The sequence below is a fragment of the Pagrus major genome, chromosome 20 (assembly GCF_040436345.1).
Source record: "Pagrus major chromosome 20, Pma_NU_1.0".
In the NCBI taxonomy this organism is placed as follows: Eukaryota; Metazoa; Chordata; class Actinopteri; order Spariformes; family Sparidae; genus Pagrus; species Pagrus major.
This window is the reverse complement of record NC_133234.1, coordinates 13,446,765-13,467,947: the sequence shown is the minus strand read 5'-3', so window position 1 is coordinate 13,467,947 and position 21,183 is coordinate 13,446,765. Positions and strand designations below refer to the sequence as shown.

The 21,183-nt window shown below is 39.5% G+C and overlaps 2 protein-coding genes across 2 annotated transcripts; one reads left to right on the top strand and one right to left on the bottom strand.

The window, feature by feature from the left end:
- Window positions 1-1,176: 1,176 nt before the first annotated feature.
- Window positions 1,177-4,797, bottom strand: LOC141015972 (stonustoxin subunit beta-like). Its single transcript, XM_073490200.1, has 5 exons — window positions 4,749-4,797; window positions 2,765-2,797; window positions 2,085-2,147; window positions 1,847-1,989; window positions 1,177-1,605 (listed from the first exon to the last, which is right to left on the bottom strand). The coding sequence occupies exons 1-5, from the start codon at window positions 4,795-4,797 to the stop codon at window positions 1,177-1,179; spliced, it is 717 nt and encodes a 238-aa protein (XP_073346301.1).
- A 3,118-nt stretch (window positions 4,798-7,915) lies between these two features.
- LOC141015971 (tripartite motif-containing protein 16-like protein) lies at window positions 7,916-9,362 on the top strand. The gene is made up of 4 exons (XM_073490198.1): window positions 7,916-7,937; window positions 8,558-8,620; window positions 8,714-8,856; window positions 8,934-9,362. Exons 1-4 carry the CDS (start codon window positions 7,916-7,918, stop codon window positions 9,360-9,362), a joined length of 657 nt encoding a protein of 218 aa, XP_073346299.1.
- Window positions 9,363-21,183: the final 11,821 nt, after the last annotated feature.

Genomic DNA, 21,183 nt, shown 5'->3' with positions numbered 1-21,183 from the left:
CTCAGTCAAGCTGGACAAAAGATGTTAATGTGATAGAAGATGATCCATGGCCCACATAATCTATTTTTAATTTACATTTACATTATTTGCATGTTGAAGTATCCTTTTTTTAAAGTCTCTGAGATAACTGAGCTACCAAGCCTTGCATCAAGGGCATCCGTATTAAGTGTCATCATTTGCAGTATCTCTTGGACTTTCCTTCAAGTTTAAAAGTGCCAAAAAATGTATCAGAATTTTCCTGGCAGCCTTTGCCGGTGTCCAAACACAGAAAACTGTAGCTGGGCTGAGCATTTGCATCAACTTTATAGATGTAGAAGAGCCACATTTGAGCAAAAACTGGGTTTAGTGTCTAATTTTGTTACAAGATTATCAGCGCAAACAACTTTATGTACATCTGATAATCCCTTTGCTTAAGAGGTGAATTGGCGTATTGGGTATTCTTCGATGTAAAACTAGGATGACTCGACCAGGACAGGATAAAGAGAGGCCTAGTCAGCTTATTCGTGGATATTCTGTTATTGACCATGTTGTTGTTGTGTGTATTGCTAAAAGCCCATCTTAAAGAAATGAAAACGTGAGCTTATATACCTGTTTACTCGTTAATCAGTGCGCTTCATTAATCACCTGATAGTGGGTAAATTCATTTGGCACACTTTCATATATTTTTGAATGAACACACCAGGACAAAATGTGTCTCACTCACTGTTTTATTATTTATTCAAACTTATGCATACATTCTGCATACATTCATAACAGAGTAGGTAACACTGTACATTCTTTACAAGCAATAACAAAGGAGTAATAGAAATACATATAAATATAACAGTATAAACCTCAAGTGGTCCGGTTGATCCAGGCAAGTCCAAAACAGTGGGCTGAATCCTAACTGATTCTCACTGGACTTTACCTTTACTGAAACATGCTAACCTACGTACTGTATATCAGTCTCAGATATGCCGTATATAAGGAGTATATCTCATGGGAACTGATGTTTCAATTATTATAATTTGCATAGGATTTATGCAAAATTATATTAATGTAAATGTTCCAATGACTGTTGGTGTTGTCCAGTCATTTTGTGCTTAAAGCTACCATAACTGTAGCTTTATTACAAAAGGATGACATAGTTTCTCTCATCTCATGATAAGGAACTTTTAGAAATGTTGGTTCAGTCCTTCATTCCTCCTTCTTTGTGATCAAACAGTGCGAGTGGTTCCCCACCCAGAAACCTGGTAACATTTTATCCTTGAAGGAGCTCCTAACCTGCTGCAAAAGTTTAACCTCCTTCACCCCTGTGCTCTCCTCTCCCTCCTTCACCTCATCCACAGCGTAGAAATTTAGGATTCCCGCAGGCTGATCGAGGTAAACCCCAATTGTGGAGCACTTAGGAATCTCCGTGATCTCTATACTTTGGCTCTTGTGCCACGCATTATAGCTCGACCCGCTCCAGCCCAGACCCCAGGACTCCTCGTTCTCTCCCAGGCCGCAGGATCCATCTTTGTTCCTCCTCCCCGCCTGTTCGTACGCGACCCCGACCACGACCCATCCTGAAAACTCCACCTCCCAGTAGCCTCGGAAGCCCAGGATGCCTTCTTTGCAGAGAACCTTTAGGAACGCAGATAAGAATGTCAGCATAATTTAGAGGTAATCCAACACAACCTGTGATTTATTGTAGCTGCTACTGTGAAGAATTTATGGCAGCCTCGCTTTTTCTGGTTTGCAATGTCAAGCCAGTTGGCTCAAGATTTAAATAATGACAGGTCACACCCATCTGGTCCATAACACATCAAACTCCACTGGTTATGACATGGTAATGACAAGTTTTAAGTACTTCTTCATACTGTACCTGTGGAGCATACTCATATCGCTCTGGTCTATCCAAGACGGGACAAGTGACATTATCGGTCATACGGGCCACCTTAGCACCGCCATCTGTGATCCACAGCACCTTATTGGCTGTCTTGTCATCCAGGGAAAGGTTGAACCAGTCTGAATAAACAGAAAGAAACAATGATTTAAATGAGAAATCAAGTTTGGACCAAATGGTTAAAGAATAAAAACAGGTAAAAGAGTAAGAATCTCACGTTTGATGAGATCAGCTCTGCATTTTGGTTCAGGGAGATTTGGCTCGTAGGCTGGGATCTTCACTGAGGAGTGAGTGACAAAACAACATCAGTCAAATATCACACGAGGCAAGGGGAACTGCATACGGATGAGATTTTATCTGCATTTAAAGGAACAGTCATTATCAACCCAGGCTGATGGAAAGTCAGGTGAAGTTTCGTAGCCCACAAAACATTTCTGGACCTTTACAGCAAAATATAGTTGCAGCATTCTGCTAAACAACTGAAGTAGATGGGGACTTGAAAATGAAAAACTATAATCAAAGTCTCTGGGAGCCCTGAGATCTCAGATTGATTTGAAATGATGTTATTTACACCCTCGACGTGTGGTCTCCTGCACCCATTTGAGACAGGGTGCATGCTAATGCTTTTAGCCTAGCAGCTAGCGAAGATTTCTGCTACAAAAGGTTGCAAATGACATCTTTTCAAATAAATTTGAAATCTCTTTGATCATCCTTAGAGATGGATTTACACCGGAGGAGCAGTATGTTTTTTTCCCCATCTGTCCCATTGTGGTTTTGCTGTGAAGCTCCAGAAATGTTTTGTAAACAACAAAAAGGGGTTGAGTAGATAATGACTGAATTTTCATTTTTGGTTGAACTGTTCCTTTAAAACAGCCTGTAATAAGGTGACTGTCTTACCTGTGGGTGTGCTTCCAGCTTTGGCTTTTTTGGCTGCAAAAACATAAAAAAAACAAAATTTGTTTTCACCAGAGCAACCTATATTAACATCAACATAAACTTGGCTGTTAAAAATAAATAAAAATAGGAGATATAATACTACAGGAAAATACTACAGGCGACAGCAGGTACGCGTCAGGTGTGTCTCAAGAGATGATGGAGCAAGCCGCTGCTAAAAGAAAACCATCTGCCTCTGTCAGATCATCACATCAACAACTGCATGCTGCCTGGAGCTGGTGGTTGATTCATGCCAGGCGGTTGGAATGATCAAGACACCACACATGCTGCAGGGTTGACTCGGGTCAGACTAGCGTGCAGCGTGGGAGAAGGTTATCAGATAAGAAGAGGGACATGATCTGCGTGCTTGGATCCAACATTTGTTTACTGAGGTAAATAACAACCCAGAGAGTTGGGTAAAGTCATCCAAAAAGTGACTAATTGCATTTTAAACCACAAGTGGTGCGCTGCAAGGGTGCTTATTTGAGGGGTTTTCACACTTGCTCATCTTTCCCAAACTTAATTATGAAGTGGACACTCTTTAGTAAAAGAAGCTTATAGTATTACAGATGAAAAAATAATTAGTCTGCTAGCATTTAGATGTCAAATGAAGCTTGATAACAGGCAGCGATATTGTGTCATTACTTTCCGTGAAGTAGTAATTGATGAGTTACATAACAGGCTTATCCCTAATGCCAATTTGGTAACTAATACTTTGGTATCATGTGTAAGTATTCTTTTTAAGGACGGAGATCAAGAGGAGGAGACACTTAATCCCTTCAGCATTAAGATGTCAAGTTAAGTTATTCGTTTTATTTATACCAACAAGCAGTATCACCTCCAGAATAAACTATTAATCATTCACAGATCAGCATCGTCTCGGAATATGAATGGAAGTCTATCTTGGCAAGCCGAAGTGGATGAATTTTAAGATATTATTTCCAGGCTCTGTTTGCATCTGTATACATTGGGACAAAGGGGTCAAGGTGAGGCTGCACATTTAAACCCTCTTGTCAACATTAACCACATTTTTCAAACTTAACGGTTATTTTTACGCCACGTGGTATGCGTGTCACGTCCAAATGAGCCAATATTTATCTCCGTGTTGACTGGAGGCTGAGGGAGCCCAGGCGGGAATGTCAAGCCACCTCTGGATATAGCACAAGGTGATGAAAATAACCGCATTGTCTGTTCTCATCACAACCGGACACCGTACAAAACGTTTAAGCTTAAAAAAGTGACCACAAACCCGCTGTGACAATCTGTACGGGGCTTGTTTCTCGTGTTGCGACAGGATTTCAATGAATGTTTTTGACTGTGAGTGATATAATCATCATTGCACCTGTTTTGATTGTGATATTGTCAAATTTAAGAGTGTGAAAAAGTGCATTTTCATTGATGGTACAATGTTCCTATCATTAAAAAGCTAACAGCTATACTGGAAATCTCTTAGTTTTCCTTGTTGTCACAGTCAGACTACAGTTCAGACGAGATTCTACTGTAAACCCCAGCCACAATCCTGCTCAACGTCCCCCATTTTCAAGACTGGCATTATACAGTCTTAATACATGCAGCATGTTAAATCTTTTTTAATGCAGATGATGTTGACACCAGCAGACCCTCGCTCCCAGGCAATAAAACCATTATGCGGCCCTCATAAAGACAAGCGTGAAATCAGCCAGTGAAATATTGCGCTTTTCACACTAGACATAAACTCCAGTGACCCGTTCACTCAGGATCTGCCTGAGAGGATAATAAATAGGCCTCACTGCTGCACACAAAGACTGAGGTTATTAAATCAGTGCACTTAAAGCATTGCTCATAATGCTTTCCTACTTAAAGGTTTATATAAACTAAAAATGTAGATAGGCGTGTTGAATATAACTATGAGATTTAGCAAGAAAATCAATGATTCAAAATTGTGTGAAATGCAGAAAATGAAGCTCACCTTTATCCGACTTCCTGGTGTCAGAGATGATCCTCGTGGTGGTGGGCATCTTGTCTCAGCCTGATGTCTCTCTCAGTGTGATGATGAGTCTCTTGTTGGCTCCACTGTGTGACAGCTTAATGCCTCTCTTATATACCCTTTAATGCAGGACAGAGGTGAAGGATTGAGAGAAGGTGGTGTGGACGTGAGATAAAACTTTCCAATAGGAAGCAAGGGAGGGAGGCAAGAGGTTTGTAATCGGAGCTGTGTATATATGTTTTTCCTTAAAAAGGTTAGATGGATGCTGAGATGTCTGCACGACACCCCCTGTTACCGAGTAAACCCCGCCCCAGTCTCCTTACATCACCAGCACTGATCTCTTCACATTGCAGGGTGACAGCATTGATGGTACACACACACAACCACACACGCACAGTCACATGTAGGTAGGTGCAAAGTAGTGTGAGGTTGAACAGGTGCTATGACATAAGGAAAAAGTATGAGTATGTTCACAATATAAAAGTTTTCTCCACAGTGGAGCACAACATACATAAAGTCTGCATTTACGTTGTTCTTATATCCTTATATCCTGAATTTAAATGTCAAAAACAACCAATCCAACTGTATTTCCCCCTTAAAAATGTTCATAAATTAATTATTTTTGTCATCTGTCATTGATACAACTGTATCTTTAGATTTCTTAAGTCAAGTACATATGAAGTGTTGCTATACATTTAACTTAAACTGCCAATGGACAAGTGTTTTTGCTTTCTGAAGTAAATGTTGATTGCACAGCGTCATGGCAAGAATGATGACTCCGTCTGTGTTTAAAGTGGTTCCCTATAAACTTCACTTTCACTCTGTTATTCTGTCTGCCACCGGGCTGCAGCCTGGCACCATTCCACTGCTCTATTACAGACTAAATGAACGAATAAACCTTTGCTTTGTCCTGCGTTGTTGGTAGGTTCTACTGAGGAAACTGAAAAAGCGATCTGGTTGTCTATTGCAACAGCTGTGCCAAGAATAATACCACTTGGAAATGTTAGTGGTGGGAAAATATGCCTGTTTCCACTTTAATTATATAGAAATACTTCATCAAGAAATACGTTTTTTTGATTCTTAGAATAAACAACATGAAACAAGACATTTGAAATTATGACTTTATTGCTTGTGATCACATTGAAGCAAAATCATTGTACAGTGTAACCTTTAAAAGACAATCGTTTTTTAATTAAAGGTGCAGTACGTGCAAATTGGCTCTCGAACACCAAACAAATAGGTGGCCGTTAGCTAGTTAGCTCAGTTAGCCATGTAGCGAGAGTACTGGGAGTTGGGAGTGGTCTAAAATTAAGGAAGGGCTGGGGCTAGCTGGTTAGCATGCTAACTTCAGTACTTCACCACAATACATCAACGTCTTTAAAATAACGCCTTTAATTTCACAATAAACTCTCACATCTATAAAACTATACATGTTTGCATGAACACTTTTACATCTTGATCATTAATAAGTCAATCAAATAGTTGATATTAACATCTGATAATCGTACATTTATTTTTCATTTATTCATTTTATTTGTCAGGGACAGTGCATATTGATGAACATTGCTGTAAATATGCCAGAATTAGCCAAGAGGCTAGTTTTCATCTGTTGTCCCTGGCCAGATGTAAAGTGGCATCCTAAAATCAAGACATTTAAATGAATATGGGCCAATATACAACATGTACAATCTAAACACACCTATATATATCTACATTCAACCCACTAACCCAAATACTTAAACAACCACAAACCACTTGCCTGGAAGGTCTTCAGGTCATCGTGCCAGGCTTAGCCACGCTCCTGACCGGCATTATCACATCAACCATTTACAATCAAATGCCTTAATGCACATAGCACGGGCTGCAGGAGAAAGCAATGTGCTGGTCGTAAACCCTTTCTTGTGATATGCTCTCCACTGCCGCCTGCTTGATTGAGGTGTTTACTGTTCGGGCTCCTGGCCAAACCTCGAGTCAAGGCTGTCTCGTCCTTCTTGTGTTCCTGTCTGTCCAAGCAGACGACTGACTGGGCCGCTGACTATAGTGCAAGTGACATAGCAAAGACAACATACCAGGACGTATCATGTCAGAACTGCCCGATGGGATTTATTGGAAAAGGGGGAGAGTGTTGGTAACAGGTTTGCATGTGTACTTACCTGAGAAATCTCCTCTCATAAGATAAACAGAAACCAGAGGCACCAGGCTTTTAAAACGCTGATGACAGAAAAGTGATCTCTGCCAAAACACTGAGCTGTGAGTCTGCTCACTGGCTGCTCTGGATGTTCAAGGTCATGTCTTCAGTTTGTCATAAAAGGTCATAACACGGAATTGAAAGTCTTAAATGTGAGTTTTCTTGGCTTGTACTTGAAATCTTTACATTTCAAATCAAGCCACGTTACAATGTCACCAATTTATACACACTGATGGGTTGCTTATGAATGAATGATCAACTATTATAAAGCACCAAGAATGTCTACAGAGTAGTATATTGACATGTGAAGGGAACACATGGTATGATGGAAGCATTTCAATCCTGTAGTGTCTAAACACAGACATTAAGGATTAAAAATCTACCACAAAAATAAGGACGTAACAGAGAAAACTACAATAAAAAAACAATGCGTCCCAGAATCACCAGAAACAAACTCCAAATGAACCTCGAATCAGGTTTCTCTTCTCTCCATCACCATTTCCAAACGGGCATAAAAGTATCCCTGAGCTCAGTTCCTCCAGTCTTATCGTGACCTCTCTGTTCTGTACAAGATGACCGCATTCCTAGACAGGTATCAGTGTCCAAGATGTGTGTTTGATTACAAAGAGATGACAGGATAACTGAAAAGTAAACTCAGAACCTCTCAGATAAATATGGGTCAGCGGGTCAGGTGTTGGCACTGACCTTAAAGTCCTGGTTTGGCAGGCCCTGTGGCACGCCCATTAGTGAGCTCATTATCTCTACATACCTCACCAAAATTTCTCCAAGGGAGCCCCAAGGGGCCCCCCAAAACCTTTAATACCCCCTATCCTGGGGGGGTATATAAAGTAGCCGTTTGCATCATCGCAGCAGTACGCCGCTGACAGACGCCGACATTCAGGAAACCTCAACACGGAAAGAAGCGATAAATATGCCAACCAGTGCTCCCAATAAGAGAATCATGCCTGCAGCCGGCAGACCTGGTGAGTGAAGTCCCTCTCTAGACTCAGCAGGATGAAGATTTGTCTCCTCAGATTTTAGTTTTACTTTAGTTTTTAGACATTGAAGCTGGGTGGTTAACTTTGACTTTTCTCAGCAAATTTTATATATTGTTAGTATGACACTTCCTTACATTAAAACCAAAGGAACTCTTTACGAAGAAGTAAGGAATAACTGGCAGTAATGTTGTTGTTTTATATTCACAGGCACAAAATCTAAAGTTGTGGCCGCTCCGAAAGGTAAGATTTTAAAGCAAACCATGGAAAATGTATAACTCACTGTTGAGGGTCTCTTAAAGAGTTTGTTTGAATTATTTTTAACTGCCTTTTACTCGAATTTTGAATAAAAAATAAGATTAAATACGTTTTGTAAGCTTGTAAGACAATCCTGGCCTTTGCACAGACACCATCCACACTGACCACCTCACTGTGACTCCAGCACAGTTCATAAATGTATTGTTTCATTCAGTCAAAGAAACGTGGTGCAGGCATGAAAGATAGACATGCTGAAAGTGTCCATGTGTACGAATCCTGAGGTTGTACTTTATCATCTTGTCATCAACTAATAATCAGCTACACATAATGTGAATTTTCTCGCCACTCAGAAAAAATCCCAGACTACGAGCCAAACATCCCTGAGCCCACCTGCAGAGCCGATCTTCTAAAACGTAAGAACAATCATTTTGATTCACAAACTTTTCCCTCATTCTCATGATTCTCTTTCCAACTGTCATCGATTGTAAATCTTCCACATCACACAGACTGGATCAACCTTTCCCTGGATGACAAGACAGCAAATAAGATGCTGTGGATCACAGACGGTGGATCCAAGCTGTCGCGCATGACTGATGATGTCACTTGTCCCGTCCTGGACAGACCGGAGAGATATGAGCACGCCCCCCAGGTAGGTTTTTAACAGCAAAACTAGATATCAAATACTTTTTCCTGTTTGCTGCAAATTTTATTCTCTTTCCATTAAAGGTTCTTTGCAAAGAAGGCATCCTGGGCTTCAGAGCTTACTGGGAGGTGAAATATTCAGGATGGGTGGTCGTCGGAGTCGCCTATGAAGGAGCGGGGAGGAGGGGAAGCGACGGACCCTGTGGGCTGGGAGAGAATGAACAGTCCTGGGGTCTTGGGTGGGGTGGATCCCACTATCAGCTGTGGTTCAACGGCATCAGCAAAGAAATCTGGGACATTCCCCAGTGCACCACTATCGGGGTTTACCTGGACCATCCAGCTGGTGTCATCAATTTTTATGCAGTTGAAGAGGTGAAGGAGGAAGAGGGGGGCGAAGGCAGGCAGGAGGTCAGACTGCTGCAGCAGATTAAGAGCTGCTTTAAGGGGAGGATGTTGGCAGGTTTCTGGGTCGGACAAAAGTCATCATGTTTGTTAGCTAAACAAGAGGAGTAAAGAGTGTGTGTTTTACACTGGTGGACTAAGGGGGAGTGTTCCTGTGATGCTCCCAAAATGTGATGAAGTGCCCTGTCTTCACTATAAATATATCACAACTTTCTGCACGCTGGTGCTCCTCAGCATACATGTGGTGCCCTTTATATTTTTTTCACCTCTGCCCATCTAACGTCCTGAGTCCGCCACTGATGTTTTCCATTTTCTTACAATTCCGCTTAAACTTCATTTAGGAAACTTACTAAACTGGGATAATGTAAGGAAAAAATACTTGTTTGTGTATTAACAAACATATTTTTCAAGAGGCTGCTATTTGTTTAAGTGCTTGTGAATCATTAACGTGTTAATTTTGTCAAAACTCAATGTGAAATACTGTTTAGTGGTATCTCATATATATATATATATATATATATATATATATGTATATATATATATATATGTATATATATATATATGTATATATATATATATATATATATATATATATATATATATATATATATATATATATATATATATATATATACATATATATATATATATTGTTTTATTGTATACTGTATATTCTGGTGCCATAGGTATATTCTGCACTTTGTTAATTAACAATATTATTATTTTTTTGTGACTTCTATTAAATAAAATCAGTTTTGAAGTTTTACTCCTGCACACTGAGTATCATTATTGAGTTACCTTGAACAGATAATAATCCTATATTCACAGAAGATGAAGATGTCTTGCATTGTTTTATTCAACAGTAAGGCTGGTTATAAAGCACATATGTATAGCTTCCTTATTATTTTGAGTCAAAGCACTTTAATTTGTTTAAATGAATCCCAGTTCCTGTCACTTGTCTGAGCTGTCCTGTAAAATAAAGCCATAAAAGGCCAAAAAAAAGTTGCAGTGTGTAAGAATAAGATGAAAACATTCAAAAGATAAGTAAAATATCAACAGAATTTGATGTCATGACATCTATGTACTGTGTTGCAGAGATATCTACTGACATTAGCATGCCCTGTCCCAGTACAAGCTTGTAAAGATCAATACTGCCCTGTCCCCTGTGCGCCCACTCTAAACTCCTAGCTGCCCGGCTAACTGAGATAACTAGCTAACAGCAGCTACACTTACTGTAGCAGGAGTTAGCGGTTACCCTAGTGACTTGCTATATGTTTTGAGTTTAAATTTGACAGGTGGCCTATTCTGACATATTGCACAGTTAAGTTATTTATACAACTAAAAGAAATACGCGCACAAATCCAAGGTGCCTCAACATCTGCAGATTCTTTAGACTTTCAGCCGTGCTGAGAGGGTTGGGAACATAGTACATCAACCCACCGTACAATGAGTCTTTGCCCATCCAGGGAGCTACTGTGTTAAAAAGAATGAAGTAGGCCTTGAGGAGCTTCATATTGATCAATTAATGCAAAATATTTTCAATAGAGGACAAACAAGACATTCTTTTTGCAAAGCTGCATTGCTTTGTGTTATCCTCAGGCGATAAGTCATTATTTAAAAATACACGCTTACAGCATAGGAACATTAATCCATCAATGTCATGTTAAGCACACAAACCGTACCATACCTACAGCTGCTCTGGATCTTTCATTCTTCACCTTCCTCTGTTAACACTGAGCCGGGGGGCCAGACGCTTAGGCTGGTGACATGAAAGCAGATCCTGAGAAGCAATAAACAGGGTCACATGTGAGAACACAAATAGGGCCAATGAGGGTGCACAGATGGAGCAGAGGTGATGGAATATAAGACATGAATTGATTTTTTACATCATAAATGAAGAGATCAGTAAGAACAGAGCTGAATTGTACATGGAACAGAGGGCTAAAGAGTAAATAACAATATATACGAATGGCACAAAATTTGCACCAGCCTCTGTACATGGAAGTTAATTTTACACCCTGGAAATATATTTTAAGCACTGTGAAAAAAAAACAATTTGTCAGTATATACATCCAGTTAGAAGGACTCAAGTTTAATCAACTTGAAATAAATAAAAAACTTGTATATTTAAGTTCCATTATGACTTTTTACATTGAGTACAATAAAGTATTTCTTCAAGATATTAAACATTGTCATGATTGCAGCCTGAAAGTCTCTCTCGTGATTTGAAATGCACATTTTTCCAGTAGAAACAACATTGATGTGTAAACCATGCATGTTTAAAAATATAAACAGCCAACAGTGCATAGGCTCAGAAAACACAACAAATGTATGAGTTACAGTATGTTGTATATATGGAGTGTGTGTATTTTTTTTTATTTACTTATTTTTAAATCACAGTGGTTCAAAAATGTTTGACTTGACAGGAGTGTTTAAGGCAATGATGAAAAGTTCAGCTCGAGCATGCCTTTGAGCATTACATTCAATTTTCACAACAAAACACCAAAAAAAACCAGTAAAAAGTCGGACATGTCAACACATTTGTATAAAAGCATTTATTTCCGTCATGTGATTTATAATGTCCCCAGACTGAATATGAGCAAAATGATTTTTCTTTGATGAGGAGTTATTGATTGAGGTGACAAGACTGCAACTGGTTGAGAGCCACTTTTCTCAGTGTCATCTGGTTGAGAGGCTCTAACATAGTCTTTGTCTCCCTCTACCGACGGTCAGCAGTATAACAAGTTGTGCCAAAAAGTCTGTCGTGGCGCTTTCTTTAAAGGAACAAGATAATATTGAGTCCCTCAGTATTCAAAATTACTTTTTAATAAAATAATTTTAATAAATATACCTTTAATACATTTCTTCACCATGCAACACTCATTTATTATATCGTTGCTGCAGTCATGACTTCCCCTTCTTATTAAGTTTAAGCAAATATGTGAAACAGCGCCCCTCTGGGTTCTAATAGCCGTATCATATCAGTGAATCTGTGTGGTCAAAGATGGTATGGCACCCTTACCAACGTCAACCGAAGGGAAGAATCATGAAGTAGTTAAATATTTAGCGAGTTACTGTCTGTTATTCGACTGCAAAACTGTGAAACGACTCTGTGAAAGAAAGTCAGAAGTGAATTTTGAAGCCTTTGAAGCTCACAATAAACGGTAGAAAGTGTATAAAACATATGTATTTCATATTTGACACAGAAGAGTTTGTTTTCCACAGTCGCTAATGATACTTAGCTACAAGGGTTAGCTAAGAGTTAGGCAAGTTAGCATCAGTGGTTCTGTGAGTTCCTGGAGTAAATGTACAAAATGGCTATCACTGCAACAAACGCAGGGCGACACTGGACTTTGGTGGACTTCATCATGTAAGGTGAGTTCAAGCTCCCTCCATGCTTTCTGTGAGTATTGTGTCACCTCTCTGTGTAGCTAGTAATGTTTTGGAGGTTATACTAAATAACTTGTTTCCCTGGACTCAAAGCTGGTATGTTGCTAATGCTGGGGTTTAAAGGTGTAATATGTAAGAATTTTGGTTTAAAACATCAAGAAATTAAATGAAATCATTTACAGAATTTGAAGAAATATAACATTAAATAGGTCTATAAATTGTGTTGCAAAAATTCTACTCAAGTTAGCATGCTTAGCTGCTAGCCCTTCCCTGTCCTGTGTCGTTGGCCCAACCACTTTGTACCTGACGGGGTCGTCGTCCATCATTACAGACAAGAGATCTCAAGTATGCTACGTTTCAAGCTCTCTTCGCTTTTTTAGTAAACAAAATAAACTCAGATAATGCCAAGAAAGGAGACATTCGCCTATTTATCTCATTAAACAGAAAAATACAGCTATAGTTACACTGAAGTCTGATAGGCAAGTCTTGCCACTCAGCAGCCATCTTGGCATTTCAGGCTCACAAAGACCAGGCCTCTATCTAAATGAATGAGGAGAGAGCCATAGTCTTGGACAGAAACAAAATAAAGCTCACCAAAACTGTCTGCGATAGTCTTTCCACTGTCCAACAATCACCACCTCTGGTTCGGCCAAAAGAAACCTTTAATTCGTCAAACTAAATGTAAAAAATATTGTGGGACTACACTTCTGCCAGCACCTTCCTCTGATGTCTGACCTCCCTCTCTTTCCTCGTCCCTGTGTCCTTGGCCTGACAGTCTCCCTCTCCAAAGCCCCTGTACTATGGGTGTAAGCACCAAGGCTGTGTCCAAATTTGCATAATTCCATACTTACATTTGTTATTTTGACTGGATAAGTGCGTTCACTCTGCTAAGTAGGTCTATGGCAAATAGCAGTGCACTATGAATATCTGGATGCCGTTTTCCTAACTTTCAAAAAAGTTGAGTGTGCACCACTCGTCCCTGCTCACTCTGAGTGGTTGCCTTCTCGAGTGCATGCTGCGGGTGCGGAGCGACCACCAACCTAGCAGGGATTTAAAAGCAGGCTAAAAGCTGTAAAGTTTCACTGCAAGACTATTAATATTTCACTTTATTGTTTTAATCCTTTTTTCCAGGCAAGAAAGTAACCATGTAAATTCCCAATATGTCGTCAATTTATCCAAATAATGGCTGTTATCCCATCATCATATGAACTGAAGATTATTCTGTCACAGTACAGTCAGGTAGTTGTGTTGAAGCTGAGCCAGTGCCATTCCAATTGCAGAATGATGGCGCAAAAAAAGCCATAAAAACACAATCTTTTAAAAGATTTGAACCCTCACAAATGTTAATTAATAAAATAATGCTCCATCTGGTTGCAATTTGCTATGACTGGGAAGAGGAAGCGGTCAAATGTTGCGACTGTCATTTTGGGTTAAGTGCATAACGACTGTGTTTTTTGAGACCACAATAGCCTGTCAAAATTCACACAATACACAAGTGATTGCATAGTGTACACAGTGTGCTATATGGACGTGTACTAAAAGTAGTATCCAAATTGAGACACCTGGCAACGTTCCCTCGGTAGTCCGGCTAGCTGTACAGCTAACTCGGCTAATTAGCTAATGGCTAGGGCTGTGCTAAAAGAAATATATACTGCATCAATATCCAGCACCAAAAATTTATATTTTGAAAAATGATTCATGTTTTAAAAGGGTTGTGAATAGCCTCCAACCTCTGCTCCTGTAGATGTTGCAGTACGGCTAAATGCCTCGATTTGCCGGGGGCCATTTTCGGCAGAGTGAACGAGTCAGTCAGAGAAGCAGGAAGCAGCATGGCGGCCCCTTCAACATACAAAGCCAACGTGTGGGTGCACTTTGGTTTTAAGAAACAAACCAGGGAGCAAGGAGTTGGATAAAGCAAATGCCATTTGCAAGCTTTGTCACGCTGCCGTAAAATATTCAGGAAACACAACCAACTTGTGAACTCACCTTATCAGACACCATGCAGATACAGTAACCTTACAGCAGCAACCAAAACCTGTCAACCTGAGGCAAACTATGCTGGATAATACCTCAAACAAACTTTCATCTACCTCATCTCAAGCTCAGAAGATTACAGATTTGGTGGTGCATTTTTATTTGTCATGATTTGCGCCCGTACAGTGTCGTTTTACAAAAATATTGTGAGGACCCAAATGCAGAAGCACCAGGAGGAGGCAGGATAGAGAACAAAAAAACCCAAGCTTTTAATGATAAGCTGAAATCCAGAAAATAACAGCAACCAAAAAAACAAGAAATGCAAATACCAAAAATCCAAAGTAGCATCACAAAAAGCTTATACAAAGTTCAAACAAATCAAAGTACAAAATCATGCAAACCATGAGGAGCAAAAGCCAAACACAAACTACAGGGAGACACTGGAGGATAACTGAAAGAAGCTTAGGTGAACAACACAGGTGAAACACACTGGAGAAGAAAATGCATGAACTGACACAGACTGCAGGGAGAACACAGGTTTAAATACCCACAAGAATAACGAGGGGATGAGGTGCAGGTGGAGCAACACAGGTGAGAGAAATAAATGGAAAAACACTAGAAACAGGGAAGGGGCTGATGGGCTGGAAAAGCTGAAGACACTGGAAGAAGGGAAAGGCTAAAGAGGGAGATGCAGAGCAGGTGTGGAGGGAAAGCAGACTGGTGTTTTAGGCCAATTTAAATTAGGTTTGATTAGGGCTGGGCAATATATCACTATCATATTATAGTGATATCAGACTATATATTGTTTTAGATTTGGAATATTGTTATATTATCGGCATAAATATTGTCTTTATCTATTAAAGGCTGCATTACAGTACATTACTGATGAATATTTATAAATATTTATAAAAAATCTCCTTGTATTAATATTTTGTGAAAGCACAAATAGTACTCCCTACAATACTGTCACAATATAAAGAGTTGCATTATTTGGTCAAAAAATATTGTGATATTTGATTTTGTGTGCTTTTAAAAGCACACAAAAATAATCAAGATACATATTGTGTATTGTGATATAGCCTAAAGATATGGCTATATTACTTTATGGCCACATTGCCCAGCCCTAAGTGTGACAAATTAAAGGTAGTTAAGAGACATGATCATTCAATACTTTCTAGAAGCTTGAAAACTGACGGAAAAGTCTTGCCAAGTCAATTTGCGTGATTTTTTACTGAAGTGACGTTTTCCTGGTTACTTATTATCAATGTGAATATACAATCAGTCTTGTTTGACTCATTTTTAGTGTGTTTGCGTTATGCTTTTTTCCCCCTATAGAGTGAAGTGAAATCATTCCAGTGAATTAAATGTAACTTCTCTGTGTGTCCAGAAGAGGGAGCCCTGGTGTCATGTATAAAGTTTAAATGTTCTGAAGACTACAGCCATTAAGTGTGCTTTTTTTCCCTTTAAACTTTGACTTTGAATTGCTTAATCTTTATGTGTAAATTATGAGATTTATTGTGCACTTTTATGCATTATTATATCAAGTTGTACAAGAGAACAAAATAGATTATAGTTACTTTTCCCCTAGCAATGCTCAGAAGTTCACAGATGATTTAACTTTTGAAAATTCTGCAACACAGTTCTGACCAAACCACGTGATTAATCAAGTGGATAAACTCAAATAGCCCTTAACTGAAATGTGGAAACGGCTTGTCGTTTATAATTTCAACATTTATATTCTGGAAGACTGTAAAAATTATTGGTCGAGAAGAAAATCTAATTGAATTTTTATTAAATGTAGATGTGGGGGTATCTTTCTTTAGTCCTGACAGGGTGTTCATTATGAATACTTTTAATTTAAATATAACACCATTAGAGCTCACTGATTCTGCAGAGAATGTTGTGCCATCAGGGAAATATGTTTTGCGGAAAGCATTTACGTGTACAAGCGAAAATACAGAATAAACAAATAATACAAGCAATAAAACCAGACAGAAAAAGCTTAATGTGAAAGTACTGTAATACACAAATCAACCAGATATACCTATATTGCCCACCAGACAGTGCAATAATTGGCCAGTCTTTAGTGTAATTTACCAAGCTGTTGCAGTGTACGGACCAACGCTGCAGCTGAATTTCATGTTTAAATTAAGCCATCTAATTGCAGAAGGAATAAATAAGACTGAGGTCCCTCTGCTCTGAAGTTTATCCAGTGTGAAGGAGCAGCCAGAGAGTATCAGTTCCTCTGTAAGTCAAAAAAGATGTTCGTCTTCCAGCACATGAGCCTCACAGATTTCAGTTATTTGTGTGTAGCTCAGAGCAGTAACCATACTGGGGTTACTCACGAAGCCTCCCTCGACAACTGCAGTGTGCACAGCAAAGGCAGTAAAAGCTGGTAAAAAAAATAAGGTCATCATTTTAACAGATGTTAAAAGATTTCATGTTCTGTAGGGAAAACAAAAACTGCTGTACTTCTGCAAATTATCTGTGTGACTGCTTCTGAAGTTTGCTATCAGTAAAAGTCCCCAGATATTTATAGTTGCCCTCCAATTCAATTCCCTTATCAGATTGTAGAGGGGGTTTTGGAAGCAGGCTGTAAACTTCTAAAATATATTGCACCATGACACAAAGTCACCAACAACACTGTCAAGTCTCATCCTGGAAGATACAGCGAGGTGCCAGAATCATCTGCAAAGCTAATAAAATGTCTGCCTAAATATTTGTTTTGGCAGTCATGAATATATTCTGTACAGGAGTGGAGGAATATGCACAACCCAAGGGAGAGAGAGTAGATAAAAAAAAGTACTCGGAGCAACAAAATCTGTCAGTTGAAATATCTGTGATAAAGACTACAGTGTTTTGATCAACCTTGTGTGAAAAACAAAGAAATGATTTTTAAAAAAACCTGCAAGCAACGTTGAGCAGGCCTCACAACCCCACACACGTCGGGGCTCACAGCCGGCGCTGCCTCATCGCCGAACATCGACTGTTCGACATGGCTCTGACTTGTCATGTTTTGGACACTGCGCGAAGGAGTTTAATGCCACTCCCTGTGTCCACTATAGGCTTACTTCCTGTTGCCATTAGGTGGGACAATGACTATAACTCCCGAATGACACGTAGATGTGTTAAGGCCAGGACTCCTATCAAACACGTGAAATTTGTGGAAGCTTGGACAATGTAGGCTCAAGTTACGAAAAGTTCCAGTTTTCACAGAACGTCATTGCCACGTCATTCTGTGAAAACTGCCAAGCTTCACAGTATGGCATCATCAAGGTTGTAAGGCTTATCACACCAAATTTGAAGTGGATTGGGTTAATTTGCTAGGACAATAAATACATCAAAGTAAAGTCCTGTCCAGTGACACAGTTGACACACTGTACCTCTGCCATCGTCCTCTGGGTTTTTGTCAGTTTTTCAGCTGTTAAATGCTACAGGCCTGAAATGAACTTCAGCATTTCCTTTCTTTTGAATATCCCACATCAGTTAGAATCATTTCCATGCACAGCAAATTTACTGTTAAATTCAATTTAAATTTGTATTTGCAGGCTCTCCATTAAACCGTATCTGGACTAATCACTGACTAATCACATTACATACACAGTATGCTGACTGGGGAACAGTTATTTTGATGTCGCCAATGAATCTGTATCTCATCACCATTTAAAGTATTTTTTGAGAAGCTACAGTGCTCAAAGTATTCGATGAGAAACTTAATATTCACAATGCCCTTTCCCACCTGTATCTTCTTCTTAAGCCGCACATATTCATGCACACACACGCCCTCTCTCCCTCTCATTGCTCTAAACTTTCTTTGTGATTCCATTTTCTGCGTCAGGGCTATTTTAAGTTACTCTCAATACTCGTCATCTATGTGGTTTCCTGTGCACCACTTCACTGCTCTGTTGCCATGCTAATAAAGGCACTCAACTGTACTAGCTTGTGAGTGTCCTCTAGTATTGTTTCACTCAGGTAATGTTACAAGACGAGGGAATAGTTAAGCATTTTGGGAAACGCATTTATTCGCTTCCTTTCCGAGTTAGACGAGAAGATCAATAGCACTCTCATGTTTGTACGCTGAATAGGAAGCTAGAGTCAACAAGCGGTTAGCTTAGCTTGGCATTAAGACTGGGAGCGGGTGCCGCTAGTCTGGCTCCGTCTAAAGATCAAAAATACACCCAGTTGCTGTGTCTTTTAGTGTTTGGGATAGCCAGGCAAGCAGTTCCACCCTGCTTAAATTTCTTTTGCTAATCACGTATTCACTTTGCACGCACAAGCAGGGTTTATATCAATCTAAATCTCGCAGAGAAAGCCAATTAAGTATTTCCCAAAAAGTCAAACTAATCCTTTCGCGATTTACAATACCTTCTTGCAGTGGTGGAGGAATTATTTTTATTGTTTCAAGCAATACCGCATTATAAAAATACTCCATTATGTGTAAAAGTCCTGCATGCAAAATCTTATTAAAATAAAAGTATTTAAGTAGTATCAGCAAAATTTTCTTAAAGCATCTAAAGTCAAAGTACTCATTATTGTGGAGCTTGTGGAGGTGGAACCATAGTTAATCTATATTTGCTTAATGTAAGTCCTCAAAGCACCACCCACCCTTTCCAGCACTGTCAATATTTGTTTGCTGTTATTTTCCCTCCAAGACATCTCAACCACTTCAGCTATAGCTACAGCTATAGATACACCCGTCTGCTGGTCCCTGTGGACTGACATGCCTCCTTCTATCAAAGATTCACACTTTGACCCCAGCAGCAGGTGATATGTCTCCACAGTGGCACTGGCTGATGAAGTCACATTTCTGATTGATGACGGAGTAGATGACGACAGGTAGTATAATGAAGACGTGCCCAAGACCTGAATCCTTGCTGTGAAGTTCAAAAGAGGCAGACACAGCAGTGTAGGGTAACATTATAAAAGTATACCGCTACTGGCTGTGGCCAGCTGGCCATGTACAGCAAGTCTTGCTTGCTTTCAACTGTCTTTGTGCCACAAATAGGACCTCAGGGGCGTTTGGGCCGCACTTGGGAAACCAAGCAGCAGTGGTTGAATTGAACTAAGTACTATATTAAATCAAGGACTGTATTTATTATTTGCTGTATTCAAGTACAGTACTTTTTGTTCCAATTGCCACATTTGCGCCACTGTCGCAAAAACAGCGTAAGCAATATGGCTACTGCGAGCAGCCTGGCTCCTGTCCAAAGCAAAAAAAAAAAACCTGTAAAAAGCGAAATTTGACCGAGCGCAGTTATGTACTGATTTAGGAGTTTTTAGCTGTCAAGTTTTGGTGGTAGGGTAAACACATATCAACGGGGGAACAGACTGTCACACCAGATCGCTCTCCATCAAGTGAATGCCTGTTAGTTAACTCTTGTTTCACCTCGGTTTCTTTCACTCTCTCTCTTTCCACAGTTGCGCCAACATTACGGGTAAAACGATATCTTTTCCTATTTTGGTTGTGCAATGGTAGACATGCTTAATGACCTTTTTTTCCCCAGGAAAAATCAAGCCTGGTGGCAGACTGAATAGCATAGTGAATTAGAGGCTTATAGGGAACCGATCTATACACAGATGGTGTCATTTTCCTAAAGCCATTACACTGTGCAATCAGTATTTACTTCAGTTAAGTGATAAGTTAAAGCAATTACTATTGCTGCTTTTATTAATACTATTTTTTGTTGAAATACGCCTATTCACAATCTTGCAGAGAGTTAGATGATTAAATTTAAATGACTCCCATGTCTGCATTGTAAACATAAAGCTACAGCCAGCAGCAGATTAGCTTAGCTTTGCACAAAGCCTGGGAACTTGGCTGGTTCTTGCCAAAGGACACAAAACCATTTGCCACCAGCGTAGACTCCAGGAAGTTACTAGTGGCCAAGGAATATTTTTGCACATGACCCCTGATAAATGGTGAACGGTCGTTGTTACATTTCATCTTTGTACCTAGAATGTGCTAACGTTAAGGCAGGTTTCGCTTTGAAGAGGGCAAGACTAGCTCTGTCCCACTGCCTTCAGTTTTTATGCTAAGCTATGCTAACTTGTTGTTGTCTGAAGCTTATGTAGCGTTCATAGACATGAGAGTGGTACTGATCTTCTCCTCTAACTCTCTGCCAGAAAGCAACAAACTAGATATAAATGCTTCCTCCATGACTGCCATCCAGCAATTTACAAATGTATACGTACTCTTTAAATACATGTAACACATTGTGTGGCAGCATGCAACATTTTATAGTATTAACAACATTTTTAAAAAAAACACAACATGTACCCATCATTATCTCATCACTTTAACCCAATCCATAATGATATAATGGATGAAAATGATTATTTGAGTCTGGGAAATGTCTGATCAGATCATTGTGCTCTAAATGTGTTGTGTGTCAAGCATCTGTAACAGATAGTATACTAGATATAGCTCCTAATACTTTGTTGCCCATGCCCACATTCTCTGCTCTCACTTCTACAGCCAACCCAACACTCATCCCAATGTAGTACTGAGAGAGGTGTATTAAAAGACATCCCAAAAATGAGTTGCAAATACGAGTTGATCCTCCTCTTA